The sequence below is a fragment of the Phaethon aethereus genome (assembly GCF_964289735.1).
Source record: "Phaethon aethereus genome assembly, chromosome: 3".
Lineage (NCBI taxonomy): Eukaryota > Metazoa > Chordata > Aves > Phaethontiformes > Phaethontidae > Phaethon > Phaethon aethereus.
In genome coordinates, this window is record NC_138576.1 from 93290606 (window position 1) to 93309178 (window position 18573).

An 18573-nucleotide genomic window follows, 5' to 3' on the forward strand; every position below is an offset into this window, starting at 1 on the left:
GGGCCTGGAGTTTCTACATCGTCACCTTGTGCGCCGTTATAAAAATTAAAGCGGTGCAAATGAATAATAATTTAAAAAAATCATACCATAATGTGCGAATATCCTATGAAACGGGTAAAACGTACATATCTTTTGCTCGAGCAAGTGATCCTGGTTTTCCTCACAACCAGTGCCTGCCTTAGGCCCCTGGAACACCAAGATGCCAATACTGTTTACACAGTACCTTCACAGAGAAAAACGGGGAGAAATTGTACCAACTAAGCGCTGCAAGGAAGTGACCTAACTGCTGAGCTAATGCTACTCCTGGATAACGTAAAAAACCAGCCACAGACATGTTCATCTAAACAAACGTAATGATCATAACCTAGTTAAGACAGACACAGTACTTCCATTAACATAAAAAAAAAATGTTATTTCCAGGTGGAAGAAAAGTTACTGGAAACAGTGCAGAAGCATACAGATTAATCATCCACAATTAATACTCCTTTTCTAAGCACAAACACAATCAAACCAACTGACTAGTAAGTCAGCACCATGTCCTTCTGCTACAAACGATGTCACTGAAACTCAGGTTCGCAAGAAACTGCAGTTCACAGAGATAGATGCCAAGTGCCTACGTAGCCCTCGCATAGAGGGGTCCAGATCAAGGTGAATGAACATTTTCCCTTCTGGTGTTCCAGAACGCCTATACGTATTCTGACAAGGTAAAACTGTCAGGGGCATACCCTACTCGCTGCAAAAGGAAGAACGGCAGGTTGATCCAGTGAGTTTTATCAAGCATGTTCGCAAGCAATCTGAATTTTAATACCAAAAATGCAGAGAGATGCTACCAACACTTAAGACTCTGGCAACCACAGCTTATTCCATCTGATATGGACTTACAGAAAAGATTCAAAGTCTCAAATCAAGATTAAGCCACATTAGGACACTCAAATACAGCAAGTGTTTACCTTTTCCCTGATAAATTTCACAGGGCCAAAATCAGAAATAACATGCATCTTCTGTATCTCCTACCATGCATCCCAATTCCAAAAAACCCTCTTATTTCTTGCAGTCTTTGGAAATGTGTGGGTACAGGGCTTACATTTAGAAGTCTAGGTCTCCCTTTTAGACAAGGGGGCAAGGGGAGGAGTCCAAGAAACCATTACGTGTGACGGAGCCCTACTTCCCTGGAGACGGCTGAACGCCTGCCTGCCCATGGGGAGTAGCGAACAAATTCCTTGTTTTGCTTTGCTTGCGTGCGCAGCTTTTGCTTTACTTATTAAACTGTCTTTATCTCAAACCATGAGTTTCCTCACTTTTACTCTTCCGATTCTCTCCCCCGTCCCACCGTGGGGGAGTGAGCGAGCGGCTGCGTGGTGCTTAGTTGCTGGCTGGGGCTAAACCACGACACAGCCTAGTATCAACAGGAAAGTTTTTCTTAACTGTAATTGGTATGACTTTGTGAACAAGAGGAGAGCTTGTGATACTTATTAATACCGAAGAATTTAATTCATCTGTTTCATACCTATTTTTCACTCCCTCCTCTTCACCCAAGACACATTTGACATATAAGGTAGTATGAGTAAAGGCTAATGGTGTGGGTAAAAGACAAGAGGCACGGGGGAAAGAAAATTAATTTCCATTCCAGTTCTAAATGCATTCTTGCGCCTCCCGATCTCTGCACAGCTCAGAGTCCTGTGCATCGCAGTTTATTTCTTAGCCATCAACTCCCTCACTCACCAGTTTCATGTACTTACGTATTCTGACAGTCTCTGCAATCCAGCCAGACTCCCAGGCTTTCTTTTTAATGTGACTTCAATGAGATATCACAGAATCACAGAATCATTAAAGTTGGAAAAGACCTTTAAGATCATCAAGTCCAACCATCAACCCAACACCACCATGCCCACTAAACCATATCCGGAAGTGCCACATCTACACGTTTTTTGAACACTTCCAGTGATGGTGACTCCACCACCTCCCTGGGCAGCCTGTTCCAATGCCTGACCACTCTCTCTGTAAATAAATTTTTCCTAATATCTAGTCTAAAGTCCTATGTAGGGAGATTTTGCAACTTATATTACTGTTTATGACCCCTGTTGCATTACCCTCCCAGAGATGACAGTTTTGCATACTTAAAAACATACCTATAAAAATGCATCTGGTAGTAAGTTTCTGTGGAAAAGTAAAGTATGAGTTTTATATCATCTTCCTCATGGTGCTGAGGGTATGCAAGCAGTGGCCAAGAATGTGAAAGACTGCCAATATACAAAGTAAAATGTGCCAAGGTACAAAGTGAAGTGTTTAGGTGGCTTTTTGTTTGAAAGGTTTTTTTGTTGTTTTGTTTGGGTTTTGTTTTCTTTTTTTTTTTTTCTTCTTCTTCTTGGAATACAACTGAGTCTACCTTGTAGAAATTGGCAGAAATATAGTTTTTATATTAAAAATTCACCAGAGCACTGAAGCTGAGCTCCAGGGAAACATCAGATGTAGCACACACTTGCGTAGGCGACACTTGCAAAAACAGGAAACAAACCCATATTTTCGTTAAAAAAAACCCCAAAAGTAAGGACATTTAAGAATTCTGGCTTAATTCATCACAACACAAACAATATACCAAAACAAGGTAAAATGCTGCTGTTAATGCATAGTCACAGAGGTTCACCAGCAGAACATGTGGATTCCATGTTCTACATTTCTGAAGCTGTGGAACCTGCAACTGTGTTAAATATCTGTTCCAGAAATTAATTCTGTGTTCCAGAAATTTAACTCTTATTTTTATAACAGACATTTTTAGTCATTATAGGTGCAAATCTTGAAGAAATTAGCAAGATACAGTCTTCACAAATGTGAAAACAGAGTGAACCGATAGCTTTCAGAGATCGTAACACAACAATTCTCCTTGACAGAAATGTAATAGGGATCACTAAGTTGCCAGTATTATTTGCTCTGTGAATGTTCTGGCAAAATGCTTGTAGTATGCAGATCTTTTCACATTTCAAACATACCTTCTTTGCACTTGTATGAGGATGCTGCAGTGTTTCATCAATGCATTGCTATTTCAAGAACCTTTTCCCAGGGGATGCATCACACTCTTCCTCACAGGCTCGACTACAGACCTGAGCTCAGTCCCTTGCGACAGGCTACTGTCATGCAAGTGCCAACATCTGCTACCTCCCTTCAGCGGGGAGGGAAACGTGCACCAAGAAGAAAGATCAACAGATGGAGAACTTGGAGAAGGAACCACAAATGCCCTGAGGTACTGCAACAACATTTCTGACCTGAAATAATCCACTGACCTGCCCTATGGAAAAGAAAAACCCCAACAACCCCCCACTAGATTGTGATTTTTTTTTTTTTTTTAGCACACAAAGTGACTTTTATCAGATCTAATCACTAACCCCAGCAACTACACAGTCCTAATGCATGACCTTCCACGATTCTCTCATTTAAATGCTCTAACCAGAAATACACAAGAAGCTACGTATCCCTTTGATCCACCTACTACAGAACAAGTTACAGCTTTCCAGAAATGGCTTCTGAATTTGCCTTTTTGTATTTGAAATTTTAAATTATATTTACCAAAATAATTAAGTAATTTAAAGATTATTGACTAAGATTAAGAATAATTAATGACAAAGATTGCTGTAAAACTTTTTTGGTCTTCACCTGAATCAAATACAGGGCCAATAACTACTAATCTGAATCTTTGTTATACCAAGTTTCAAGTGGACATATTTATGCACAAGGTTATCAACTCCTGAAAAATAAAACTGTATGATAGAAACAGATGCTTGTAGCTTGTATGCTATCTGCCTCTTCTAAGTCTAAATAAGGGATAATCAAGGGCAGAAGGTTACAAATATTTAGAAACGTGGTATGGATTTAATTTTAAAAGTTGTCAGTAGCATGGTAATAGCCTACAACATACTGTACAACTTTATAAAGAGTTTTGTTTCACTAGAGAATTATTTTTATGTCATTGCACCCTACAAATCTGAAAAATTATCTGTTATAATTCTGTTACTGAGAGTTTATGACATTCACTTTTTTGTGTGAAGCTTCTGTAAAACCCCCTTACATGTACATGCCACCTAATATAAAAGTTGTTCTTCCATAAGAACTCCATTCGTCCTGCTTCTGCATAGCTCCCCACAGTTCTGCAAAATAACGAAGCTTTATGGGTTTAAGAATTTGACTTTATCATGCTGGGTAATAATATCTCTTAATCTTAAAAGTCAAGCCATTGATTGAATTCCAGGAGAAACTTAATCCTGGTTGGGTCAAAATAATAGTAGACTTTCTTAGAATCACAGAATCACTAGGTTGGAAAGGACCTTCAAGATCATCAAGTCCAACCATTAATCCAGCGCCACCATGTCCCCTAAACCATGTCCTGAAGTGCCACATCCACACGTTTTTTGAACACTTCCAGAGATGGCGACTCCACCACCTCCCTGGGCAGCCTGTTCCAATGCCTGACCACTCTCTCAGTGAAGAAATTTTTCCTAATATCCAATCTAAACCTCCCCTGGCGCAACTCGAGGCCGTTTCCTCTTGTCCTATCACTAGTTACTTGGGAGAAGAGACCAACACCCTCGTCGCCACAACTCCCTTTCAGGTAGTTGTAGAGAGCGATAAGGTCTCCCCTCAGCCTCCTCTTCTCCAGACTAAGCAACCCCAGTTCCCTCAGCCGCTCCTCATAAGACTTGTGCTCCAGACCCATCTTCTGGAGCAGTTCTTTATCCTATTATGAGTGAGTTTACCATCTTCTGTTCACAAGACACACAAGTTAAAAGTTTATACATTTCTGAATACTTTCTTTGTGTAGAAACACAACTTTCTACACTTTTGAATACTTATACCTCTCAAGTAATACACAAAACACCTTCTGGCTAGATACTCCACTGTTACACACAAGCTTCTCAGTATCTTTGCAATCCCTAAACTTCCTCACTGAAGTATGTTCTACCTGGGACTATTGCTTCTTTCCTTTTTTGTATATGAAGTACAGCAAGTCCACTCAGAAGTAAGAGTCATACTTGCAAATCAGAGATTCCCTAAGCATTAGTTCTAGACCAGGCACAAGCTTAGCACAAAGTTATATGCGAACGTAAGGGTCAACATTTTGAATTAGTCCTGGAAGTGAACAACAAATCTCTACAACTAACAAAAGTTAATATGATTTCTATTATTACAGCCTTCTCCATTTTTTGGCTTACTAATACAGGTCAGCCAAAACACCCAGGTAAGTGGTGTGTTGCAGATTCATGTCCTCAATGGAGCCAATCCATTCTCTTCCACAGTGTTCCCTCTCAGGCCATCAGCTCTGGAACCCACTTCCATAGACGACCCTGGGCTTGTGAAACTTGTTTCTGCGCTTCTGAGTAACCCACACACATGATAAAGAAAAGTCTTGGGGGCAGCTGTGGTTCAGGGGGAGTCTTCACTTAAAATTACTAGGTCTTCACTTGAGATCTTCACTCTAATCTAAATGAGGCACGTGCTATATGGTTCCTGTCAGCAGGTAAATTCTACAGAGTAATTCCGACTTAACAGCAGCACTAAGTTTGTTTGTGGCAAAACAAACCAAAGTTCGATGCAAAGGATGATCTAAGTAAACGTCATGAACGCTGGCCACATCTAGTAACCTTTCTGTTCTTTGCAAAGCCTGTATCAAGTCCTCCTCAGCAAAAAAGGAGGTGCAGGGTTCTAGGCAACAGCAGAACAGCTTTCTGGATCTCCATTAATAACAATAATCACTATTAATGTGCCTCTACATTTTGTATTTTCTGTAATTGTAAGTTGTAAAGAAGTGCCATCTGAAGCAACTATAGCACTGAATTGTTTGCATAGCATTTCAAATTAAAATCTGGGTGATAAAGATGCTCCATGGTCCAAGACGAGCTGTAAGGATTCAAAGCTATCATTTGGGAATCACTGACCTACAAAATGATATTGTTTAAGGCCTGGGAAAAACAAGAAGACCTGCAACTGGCTGATGCCAACTTTTGCATGCAAGTTCCTTCACAACTTGAATAATTGACACCGGCTGAACAAAGCAAGAAGTCACTTAGAATATTTACTCTGCCTCTCTTTAGAGTGGTCATACAAATAATAAAAGGCTACAGCTATGTTTTTCCTTTGCAGTGTTTCCATTTACTTCAGTTTTTTAGAGGTCACCATTCAAAAAATCTGAAGGTTTTTTGATCTCATTGGCAACTACAAAAATCTGTATTCAGATATGAATTATCCACCCGAGAGTACTGAGAGAGCTGGCGGAGGAGCTTGCCAAGCCACTCTCCATCCTTTATCAGCAGTCCTGGTTAACAGGGGAGGTCCCAGAAGACTGGAGGCTTGCCATTGTGACGCCCGTCTACAAGAAAGGCCGGAAGGAGGATCCTGGGAACTACAGGCCTGTCAGTCTGACCTCTGTACTGGGGAAGATTATGGAGCGGTTGGTCTTGAGAGTGCTCACAGGGCACCTACAGGACAACCAAAGGATCAGGCCCAGCCAGCATGGGTTCATGAAAGGCAGGTCCTGCTTGACCAACCTGATCTCCTTCTATGACCAGGTGACCCGCCTAGTGGATGAGGGAAAGACTGTGGACGTTGTCTACCTGGACTTTAGTAAAGCCTTTGACAGCGTCTCCCACAGCATTCTCCTGGAGAAACTGGCGGCTCGTGGCTTAGACAGGTTTACTCTTTGCTGGGTGAGGAACTGGCTGGAAGACCAAGCCCGGAGAGTTGTGGTGAACGGCATTAAATCCGGCTAGCGGCCGGTCACAAGCGGTGTTCCCCAGGGCTCGGTTCTGGGGCCGGTCTTATTCAATATCTTTATTGATGATCTGGATGAGGGAATCAAGTGCTCCCTCAGTAAGTTTGCAGATGACACCAAGCTGAGTGGGAGTGTTGATCTGCTGGAGGGTAGGAGGGCTCTGCAGAGGGATCTGGACAGGCTGGATGGATGGGCAGAGGCCAACTGTATGAGGTTTAATAAGGCCAAGTGCAGGGTCCTGCACTTTGACCACAACAACCCCATGCAACGCTACAGGCTTGGGGAGGAGTGGCTAGAGAGCAGCCCGGCGGAAAGGGACCTGGGGGTGCTGGTTGACAGCCGGCTGAACATGAGCCGGCAGTGTGCCCAGGTGGCCAAGAAGGCCAACAGCGTCCTGGCCTGTATCAGGAATAGTGTGGCCAGCAGGAGTAGGGAAGTGATTGTGCCCCTGTACTCGGCACTGGTGAGGCTGCACCTTGAATACTGTGTTCAATTTTGGGCCCCTCACTACAAGAAGGATGTTGAGGTGCTGGAGCGTGTCCAGAGAAGGGCAACGAAGCTGGTGAGGGGTCTGGAGCTCAAGTCTTATGAGGAGCGGCTGAGGGAACTGGGATTGTTTAGTCTGGAGAAGAGGAGGCTGAGAGGAGACCTTATTGCTCCCTACAACTACCTGAAAGGGGGTTGTGGCGACGAGGGTGTTGGTCTCTTCTCCCAAGCAACTAGTGATAGGACAAGAGGAAATGGCCTCAAGTTGCGCCAGGGGAGGTTTAGATTGGATATTAGGAAAAATTTCTTCACTGAGAGAGTGGTCAAGCATTGGAACAGGCTGCCCAGGGAGGTGGTGGAGTCGCCATCTCTGGAAGTGTTCAAAAAACGTGTGGATGTGGCGCTTCAGGACATGGTTTAGGGGACATGGTGGTGCTGGATTAATGGTTGGACTTGATGATCTTAAAGGTCCTTTCCAACCTAGTGATTCTGTGATTCTGTGAAAATTATTCTCAGCTGCAAATGTCCATTACCAAAACCGACCAACAACTTCAAGATATTTTGCTGTTCTTTCTCCATATATTTTATAAAATTTAATTTGAGGATGAATATTGGTTACTTGTCAGTATTCTGATCGGTAAGTTGGGCAGTTTTATTGTTGATATATTTTATGGAACTGTTTTATAAAAAAATATAGATGATCTACTAAGAAGATATATGTAACTTTTCTGTTCTTAACTAAAGTAAATATGAAAAGGCAAGACAGCTGAACTCTAAGCCTACATTAGCAAGAGTTTGTTCATGAGACTCTGCCACTAAATTCTTCTAGTGGAGACAAAAGATACATTCTATTTCCCAGACAGCTTAGAGCAGTTCCACAGAACAGGAATGTTTTCCCTGCTCTGGAAAAGGGACGGTTTTGCCAGTATAACTCCATCTACACTAGGGCTTTACTGGAACAGTTATGTCAGTCAGGGTGTGACAAATATTTATACAGTAAGCAGAGCTTTCAAGCAGCAGGAATAAGCTTCCAAAAGAAACTTCCAAAGAGGTCTATAGCCGTAATCCTTGCTTGACAGGCATGGTGTACATTTCTAATGAAGAAAACTAAAACAAAAAAAGTGCCGCCATGTTATAAAAAGCTCTATAGGACAATTAAGAGTCAATATTCAAGAGCGGAGCAGCAAATGACTCTTTTTGATTCAGAGGAAAGGCAGGAAATAGTTTTAAAGACTAATTCAGCTCCAATAAGGTGTTCTCTACTCACTTAAAAATAAAAAAAAAATTACTCTAAAAGTGAAAATAAGAACACATGGCTAAGCTAGGGATATTGGATGGGTGTTAAAAATACATATATCAGAACTGAATGGCATATTTAAAGACATATACATCAGAAATGGTAAACACAAACTGAATTGCAACTCACAAGAGACACACAAGGCAATAAGAAGAGGTTCTATAAATACAGCAGAAGGAAAAGAAACATAAATGAAAGTACAGAACAATTAGCAGTAAGGAAATAATGACAAAAGATTAAACCAACAAGGCTGAATTCAATTTATTCTTTGCTTATATTCCCCCAATCCTCCAAGTGTTAGCTGTTAAGTAGAGAGCAAGGAACAGGACCAGGAAAAGAACAGGCCTATCATCTAATCCTCCTTCATTTAGTAAACCATAATATATTAAGCAGTTTAAGAGAACATTAGAAATAATGCATGAGTGGACAATATAGATAGCAGCTATACCAAACATACGTTGAAACCTCAGTTGTGCTGATATGAAATATCAAACCCCCTCAGAAGTAAGAAAGTACAGATTAGTAAGAAATCAACCAAAACTTTCCTTAGTCAAGGTCAGAAAGCCAGCTTCCTCATCAGTAGCTAATATAGAATGAGATAACCTTACAAGAAAAAGAAGAAAACTCTAACAAACAGACGGACCTATCTTACACAGGCTATGATTATTTACTTTACACAGCTTAGGAAAATTTTATGTTGGCGGCGAGATGAAAAGGAAGGATTTTGGTCTGAGACAGCATTGTTTTCACACTGAGCTTGCATTCATGCTGAGCTTCTCATCTGTGTATCTAATCTCCTGTAACAGTCAATGGAGACCCTGTTCAGTTCACAGGATGCCTGCCTTGGACACAGGTGCCTACTGCCACAGGAGATGCCCTAGGGTTTCCCACCACTTCCAGCTGCTGGCCTGGAAGAGTCCAGACCACCCAAAAGTCCTGTGTGATATCTGCCATGTCATGCAAACATCCTGATGCATCAAATGGCACATATTGTTTACCTACTCTCCAACCCCTGTAAATGGAAGACAAGTCCCTTGCCCATGTGTAGTCACATATAATGGAGACAGTACATTTCGGTGTCAATCTGGAGTTGGGTACTGCCCTTCATCTCTGAACTCAGGTAAAACTGGTATGCCGTTCTTCCTTAAGTGACCACCTGCTAGTGATCCTAGTATTTCTGTATAAATTTTTGTTCTATTTTTTCTTTTAAGATTTGTTTTCTCTCTTAGTATCCTTTTTAACTATGTATTTCGTATTACTTTTATATATTTTTTTTTGGTGCCTTAATTGTATTGTACTGCTTTCTGTTCACACACATTCTTGCCTATTAATGATTTCTGGCAAAATTATGTTTGCATACAACTTTGAGAGCACAGTTTCTACAGAGAAGATTCCCTGGTCTTATTTCCTGTTCATGGGGGTTAACATGTAAAATAACATTTAGATAAACTGGATAACTTTGCATTAGCCAGACTCAAACAATCCAGATCTGACTACCAAAACCTCCTGGGTAATGCAGAAAGTCCCAGCAGAAAGGAAAAAGGCAAACATAGTTGCTATCTACAAAAAGGAAAGGGGAGAGGAAAGGGGGAGAGGAAAGGGGGAGAGGAAAGGGGGAGAGGAAAGGGGGAGAGGAAAGGGGGAGAGGAAAGGGGGAGAGGAAAGGGGGAGAGGAAAGGGGGAGAGGAAAGGGGGAGAGGAAAGGGGGAGAGGAAAGGGGGAGAGGAAAGGGGGAGAGGAAAGGGGGAGAGGAAAGGGGGAGAGGAAAAGGGGAGAGGAAAAGGGGAGAGGAAAAGGGGAGAGGAAAAGGGGAGAGGAAAAGGGGAGAGGAAAAGGGGAGAGGAAAAGGGATTACGGACAAACCAGCCTAACATGAAAACATTCCAGGATAAATTATTCTGTAAGTGCAGCAGCATACAAAACAGTTAACACAAGTTTGTTATGAACAAACAGTACCAAACAAAAATATTTTTATTTTCTGGCAGGAAACAAGCTCAGAATATTAGAGAAGTGCAATAAATGGGATACAGCTTGACCTTTAAAGCCTTTTACTTTGTCCTACCTGATGATCCTCAAAAATCTAACCATGGAAATATTGTTTAATCACCTGTAGAGATGGTTGCAGAACCAGGTCCATGGGAACCTGAGCATCATTATAGGTGTTCCACAATGTTTTCTGCTGGGTCCATTATCTTCCAGTAATTCCATTAATGAAGTCAATGATTTAAAAAAACCCACAAAACAGCAGAATTGTAATCTGGGAAGGGATGCAAGCATTTACAAACCTAAATGGCCTCAATAAACCTGAGAAATGGTCTGAAATCAGTAGGAAATCAATGAAATGTGTAAAGTACTCTACCAAGGAAGAAAAAAGACATGTGAAGTTGCAAAATGAGTCCATCTGGTTAAGCAGCAGCATAGCAGAAAAGGATCTACTGGGACCACAGACTGAACAACAGTTGGCAGGCTAGACAAAAAACATACAAATGTCTGTCCAGAGCATGGAAGTCCATTCTGACCAGTATTCAGAGCTTCAGTTAGAGAAGCATAACCAGTATGGGTCATTGCACTTCAAAAATCATGCATCAGGTCATAAGGACTTCCAAAAAGAAAGATAAGCAGATAAAATATTCAGAAAAAAGTTTTATACCAAACTATTCAAATCTATGGCCTCCATCTCCACCACTAGAAAGCCACCAGTTCAACAGTAACTGATAAAACCCTCACATTCACTTGCAACCCAGATACAAAAAAGGATGAAAACTGTAAACCAGAAATCCATTGCCTGTTACAAGAAGCAGTAGCTTACAAAACATAAGATTTTCCTCTTAAACCTCTCAAACAGGCTTTCTGAGCTAACCTCTGGAACACATCTCCTTACACTCATAATTCTTCCCTTGCTTAAACATGCCTGCCAGTACAGGGTCTCACATCTGAAGTCCAGCATACCACCTACATCTTCCTGAACAACATGGAAGCTTTTCTCAGCGTAGTTTCTGCCAGTTAAGTGGTATTTACACTAGGAGATTTTGTCAGTCTCGTGGCCTGGGGAGGAAGGGAGGGAGGAGCAGGACTGTTGCTTGCATGTGATTTTGTAGTTGTTTATACACATAGGTCTAGCTGAGACGGGTTACCAGCATTACCCTGAAGAAGTGACCATGGCTGTAGTCAGGCAAACAGCAGAAATGTCTATAAATTGCTTTCAGCAGGTGTTCAAGCTATGGGCTTCAAATCACCTTGTACTGAGGAGTGATGTTCAGATCATCCTCTTCAGTTAGTTCTGCTGCCACGGTGGCAACCTCCAGCTGACAGGAATTAAGAAACAGCTGGGTAGGGCCAAAAGCAACGGCTCCTGTCTTAAACTGCCACATTATAGCCACCTGGGGCCTAGACTTCACCTCCAGGCAGGCATCATCATTACCTCCAAGACATGGGAAAGAGCAAATGCAAACTTGTCTGTGAAGGTGAAGCTTAGTCAAGATTCCCACAGCACACCACTTCGAGCACCCCATTGTTACAAAGCGGGTGTTTGGATCACTAGTTGTTAGAAACGAAAGGAAAAAAAACAATCATAGAAATATTGCAATGCTTATAGGAACACAGTGTGGAACAATAACATAGCCATCTTTGAAGTTTAGGAGAAAGAGACCAAGCCACAGAGTCACCTAATTAAATGAAAACATTTGTGTCTCATCAAGTATCTAAACCTGAGCTAGCTGACATGTGCCTCCTTTATCAGCAATGGAGATGTTATCAACTGAACCTCAGGAGAAATTCATCTCACCCTAATGCAGTTGGGCAAAATGGACTCAGATGAACTGCACTCCAGAAGTGGCTACTTCTTTTTAGGTTGTGAAGGGAGTCTGGGATAAGAAGATTTGGTTTAGATATGTAGAAGTTAAGTGAAATCACACCCTACATGTGTAATGACAAAATTAATGAAGAACATAGAAACCAAAATGGAAAGGGAAAGCTAACGATATTAGAAAGGAAATCAGGAGCTCAGTAAAATTGATTTGTGAAATAGTAAGGTGAGGAACTATTGGGTAGAACTCAGCAGAATTATCTTTTACCTGATAATGTTGATTTGATAAGAAATATTTACATTTGCAAGGAGTTTGTTAGTCCTGGCAAAGTCTACAGAATTAATCCAAGTGCCAAGCTTGGAGGAAAATGATATGATAAAACAAAAATTGACAGTTCCACAGTACTCTCATTGTCTTTTTTTAATTATTAGGATTTAGATTATTACAAGTAAAAGAAAGGACAAAATGTGAGGTCAAATGACATTATTTTGCTAAGTGTTGAAAGAGAAGGTAAATGGAAAACTGGCTTCTCTGAGCAATAATATACTGGTTTAAGCAAATACTCTCTTCTACATTTCATAGTACATACTGACGTATGGTTATTGAGTCGTTTCACATGCTATAGTAAGTGCTTCACAGAATACGTCAATGTAATTTTAGCTGCAACTGATGATAATTGAGTTCCATAAAACTATGAAAAGTTATTAATGAATAACTTATTAAATTGATGTCAAACTGCAGCATGATAAATGTAGCTTTCTGTGTGCACTATTTAAAGCCAAAGACAGCTAGGTTTTTTTTGGTGGGATTTGGTAAATACATACAAGACTGCAAAAATGCACACTTTCTCCAACTTACCACTGGTGACTCTCAGCACTCCTGGCATCCAGCTGAACAGCCTTTTCAGCTTTAATCTTTCCTGTAAATGGAATACAATATATTAAAGGATTTATTGTACCCTTCCACATTTTAGGCAGTTCCCAAGACCAAAGCAACCTGATATATTCTAGCTGCAAAGAAGAAATTGCTTCCTGTTCCTGTACACATTTAGATGGACAATGTAACATCCTGGCTTTAAATCATTTACATACCCATACATACATATATTAATATGTGCATATATAAATATATGGGTGCAATTTTAGTATTTTCCTCTTAAAATCCAATTCAGATGCCGCTAAATCAGGGAAGGATTGGACTGGACTGCCAAAGGAGGTCCTGCTGTCTGTAAGACTGAAGACCCTTAAAAGCAGGTTAGAGAAGCACCTGTCAGAAGAACCAGCAAAGCTGTTTCCTGCCTTGGGTACAGGAACGAGCTAGCTGAAGTTCCTTTCCAGCACAAAGACTTCCATTAAGTTCCACTTTTAACTGAACAAAGGTGACAATAGGTGATTTGATCAAACCCACACTCACAGTAAGAAGTTCAGATGATATGCTTACTGTTTGCAAAGTCTCAGCTGCAACCAATTAAGCCACACTGACATTTCTGTATTGCAAGTTAACTTCATAAAAACAAAGAACAGCATACACATTCCTCCAACACAGTGGAATGAAAAAAACCCCATGAAACCACTGCCAGCTTCCCCACAGTCTCAATCCCTCTGCACCACTTCCAAAAACTGAGATGAAAAAGGCTGCCGCCACCCACCACCTCATGAGAATGAGCCAAACTAAGCTGGTTACTCAACACCTAAGACCCAATTTCATTCCATCATTCTTTATCTTTCCCTGTCTTTTGCTATGCCATTATCTTTCATCAGCTGAGGTTACATGTAGTCATTGGTAAAAGCAAAGGATCCAACAACAGTTTACTCTTGTGATTTAGTTGTGTCATAATCCTCACTGCACTGCGTGACTTCCACACAAAGAAGACAGGTTGCTAGTAAAGCAAAGACAGTATCAATTCAGTAGCGAAGACAGTGCAATTCTTCATGAGTGTTCAGACGACAAAAGGATAGGAACAAGGACCTTGGCCAAGCTAAGGTTGGCTATGGAATATGTAATGACAGCACAATGACATGACACTGCCTTTAAGGATGACAACGGGCAGTCAAAACTGCTTTCTCAGTGATGTTGTCACTGCTGACAGAACAAAAAGAGAAAACAGGAAAAGAGTCACAAAAGACAAAATAATCCTAACTTGTAATACACTTATAAAACCTGAATTTGGTGCAGCAAAAAAGGGAAAGGCAATGGAGAAACAAAGAGAGAAGTATTCCCAGATACAGGCAAAAAGGATTATTGTAAGAATAGCATGTTGGCTGGAGGAACGTGACACAGGTAGAAAAGATGTAGGTTTTATTGTAATAAAGAGAAGGCAGCCCAAAACAAAAAGGGAAATGTAAACTGTACCTCTAGCCAATATGCATCCAGACAGTGAAAGAAAGGGCAATGCTTTTAAAAGCAACTAAGAAAAAGTGCTGTGAAGAAGAAAATGAAAGCTTTGTTGAGGTTAAGCCGTCAGACAGAACACACGGGGAGAGATGCCTGGAAGCAACATCAACTGTCACACATGACTTCTCTTTCTGGTCAACAGTTTTTCAAGATTCACAAAGTTTCATCCCCTCCATCACCACAAAAGAGGCTGCTGATATGCAGGAGAGCTCCTTTGCCACAGGAAAGCAGAAAAGCAAACCTTGACTTTGCCTTGGCATTTATTTATTCCTCTTGCTCTCCCAAAGATGCAATTAAGAAACTGTACTGACAGCATCTGTCTTTTTTCACATTCTGCATCCATCTAATTCTCAATAAAATAAGGCACCATCCGGAGTCAATAGCCTTCAGTAATGACCCACAATACTTCTCCTTCACTGATTCTGTATCTCTCCAGTGAGGAAAGAATGGACTGAAGTTGTATACTGTGGCAGTTTATTGCACAAAACATTATTATGACAGTACAAATGCTCCCATTTATTGCATTGCAAACTCCTTAGATTAGAAACTTAACCAAAGTTCAAAGCATGTTTCACTACATTGAGATAGCATTCTACACAAACATTTTTCCTCTGCTTACCATCAGTAACGTATTTCCTCTTTTCCTCAGCATCAGTAGTCATCTCAAACAGATCTCCATAAGCACGTGCAAGTCTCCAAAGAAATTCCACACAGTTTTCATACTGAAAGTAAAGGACAGCTGGGTAATTAAACTGATTAGAATGTGATTTAAACAGTTTCATAATGCTTAAACCAGGTAATCAGAACACAGCATAAATCTTTGATTATTCTGCATCCTTCTATACTACTTTTAGTTTATGTGAGATGACCAACTTTTCAAGACCAAAGGAGAATGCAGCTTTTGGAAATACCCTGGGCTGTCTAAAGAGGTTTTCATTCATAAATCAGTTTTAAAGTTCTTTTTTAAAAAAAATAAAAAGGTATTCTAGTGAAGCACAACAGATCCCTGAATGATATGATGTGTATTTTCTTTAGGGATGCCATAAGCACCACACTCACTCACAATTAGTATTTCATCTACCTTCCTGTGTATTTCAATATGTAAATGAAAATATAATCAGAACTAATGTTTGCCAAATCAGAAGAAACTGATACACTGAATTAAGAACACTGCACATCAAACCACTTTGAAATTTTATCTGGAGTTACATATGTGCACAGTAAAGTCAAAGGAAAAATTCACATGAAGTATACCAGAAAGGTACAAGCAGACTACAAGCTCATAGTTTGATTTCTTGAGAACACTTGGTTTGCTTACTACTTAATTCCACAGGACTTCCTCATATAGACCATTCTAAAACCAGCAAAAAGTAAGTATCATTTACATAGGAAAAAAAACCCCTGTGATCTTTCTTTGTCACATGCAAGCATACATACATCACAAGAAGCCTCAAAGTTATTAAGCTTGGATGGGATATAAAATAAAACAACTTCCATGCCCACCCAACATGAATATTGACACCACCTTGAAGTATTTCTTTTTCACTGTATTTTAAAAATATGCATGAAATTTCATCTTCTGTGCCTGTGTGCTTTTTAATGCTTCTGTTAAGGACGTTCTCAAAAGCAGTGCAAAGCCTAAGTTCATAGCAACATAATGTGAAGTTTACCCATTTAATACCTTGTCATCTTTCTCAAGCAACAGTCTGAAGCCCTCCTTTTTATCATCCTCTGAACCCTTGTGCAAATTGTCCACGTGCTGTAAAAGACTGAATAACTCTTCTTCTTCTTCTGATTTCACAATGGCATCGGGTGATTTCATACATTCCTTTTCTTCCTCGGAGTCTCCTTCAGAATCAGTATGAGCTGTAAGATAACTAAAATCATGGAAAATAATAACCATCTTTTCTAAAAAGATTGGTAAAGCATTGTTAAATTCAAATGCAGCCATTTCAGAGCACAATTTCTTCCAGCTGTCCAACCTTAAAAGAGTTTTTATTCATGGTATCAAGCTTATTATTATTGTTGTTATTATTACAAAACCTTTATCTTCAAAGGGAGAGCACAATCATATTCCAAACATAACAGGCAAGTAATTGCACTGTCCTGCTGCCTAATACAGCATTGAAAAAAATTGCAGATACATATTAGAAACACATGTCTCCTTGTGTTTCAAAGGTAGAACACTTTAAATCATTAATGTGTATTAAGACATGCTCTGTAACCTTGAATAGGCCTCTTCAACTCTTTACCTCAATTTCCCTATCTTTTGAAATAGGAATGAGCTCACTAACCAAAACATAAGTGCTATAAGAATCACTTATACAATGTTTTGTTAAACACTTGTAAGATCTAAATATAAGCAATAACACCACTGTTATCAATTCCTTTACTTCTTTCTTTTGAACATTCTGAAGGTCAGAATACCTGAAACTGGAAAAGAGCTTATATTAATTCATTATGCTTAGTGCACAACTACTCAGCACAAGGCAGTCAAAGAAATATTTACAAAAGCCCTAAAAACTACGCAAAGATAAGTAGGTGGCTTTACTATCCAAAGTGCTGAGCATACATTAGGGTACTCCAACTTCATATAGGAGCAGCTGAACGGCAGTATTTTTAAAAAGTAGCTTTTTGCTTATGTACTGAAAGTGGAGAGAAAAGCCTGATCTTCTGCATTTTCACTTTTAAAAATATTCTTCTAATGAGAAATAATAATGTAAAAGTATTATCTGCCAGGGTCAGAGATTTTTTAAATGCTAACTATGAGCAGAAAAAGTATGAAATGTACTATACACATTAAGCAACTAAATAATCAAAGTAGGCCATGACACAATATATACAAAATCTATTTTTTTTTTTCAGAAATATAACAAGCAGAGAATGTTAGCAATAAAAATGGAGGTTAATAATCATGGCTTTTAAATATTCTGTTTTCAATACATCGCTTTCAGAAGTGACCAGAACTAAAACACAAGCAGGTTTGCTTCCTGTAAATGAACAAGTACAACTGCTTATCAAGATACAGAAGTGCTAGATGTGGCATGACAGCTTTGCTGCAAAATTAAGGTTGTAATACAGAAAAGAGGACTAAAAAAATACATTTGGATAAAACAATACATACATAAACCACGTGTACATGTTCAAGCTGAAAACCAACATGGAGCAGCAGAGATGGGGAACTTTCATAGATTCCTACTCATTTGTTTTACATTATCTTGATGATGCTGAAATTGATGACACATCCTATGTTGTATCCTGCAGAGTCTTTACTTATAAGTCACTGAACATTTATTTTGGTTTTCAGATGCATCTTTAAAAACACCACATCTTGTTCTTCCATAGTTATTTTGAAGTGGGTGCAGAGCTACATCATATATTGGCTGCATTTTTAAGAGCAGTAACTTGACCAAAAGTGCAAGGGATTTGGTGGGAGGTGGGGCAGTCTTTTAGCTCCAATACATAACCCATATGATGTGAAGTATGTTTGGAAAGCACCTTTCCTCACATGGTTTGGATGCCCCACCCCCCCAAATAAAAGATAAATGCACTGAGGGTTTTTGCAATTACCAACCTAAAATAAGGGCACTAGATAATATAAACTAGCAACAACTAAGCAGTAAAGGCAATTTCAAATTCCCATACAATACTGCAACTGTAACACTCCTTAGTTACAGGAATTTGAGCACTGCATCAAATGCTACCCTAAGCCGGTAGATATAAAAGTAAGGAATCAGTGTTTGGAAGTTAATGTTGATGTTGTCATCTTTATCTTCGCTGCATAAAGATCTCCTAAAATTTCTGTGATCACTGCAGTTCCAATGTTAGAAAAC

General features: G+C 39.8%; 1 protein-coding gene across 1 annotated transcript in view; it reads right to left on the reverse strand.

The window, feature by feature from the left end:
* Positions 1–18573, reverse strand: part of RMDN2 (regulator of microtubule dynamics 2) — a gene marked incomplete at both ends in the record, with an annotated part of 42410 nt that overhangs the window by 16310 nt on the left and 7527 nt on the right. Inside the window, 3 exon segments of the mRNA XM_081997790.1 lie at positions 13205–13265; positions 15360–15462; positions 16422–16617. Coding sequence (XP_081853916.1) covers positions 13205–13265; positions 15360–15462; positions 16422–16617 — 360 coding nt within the window.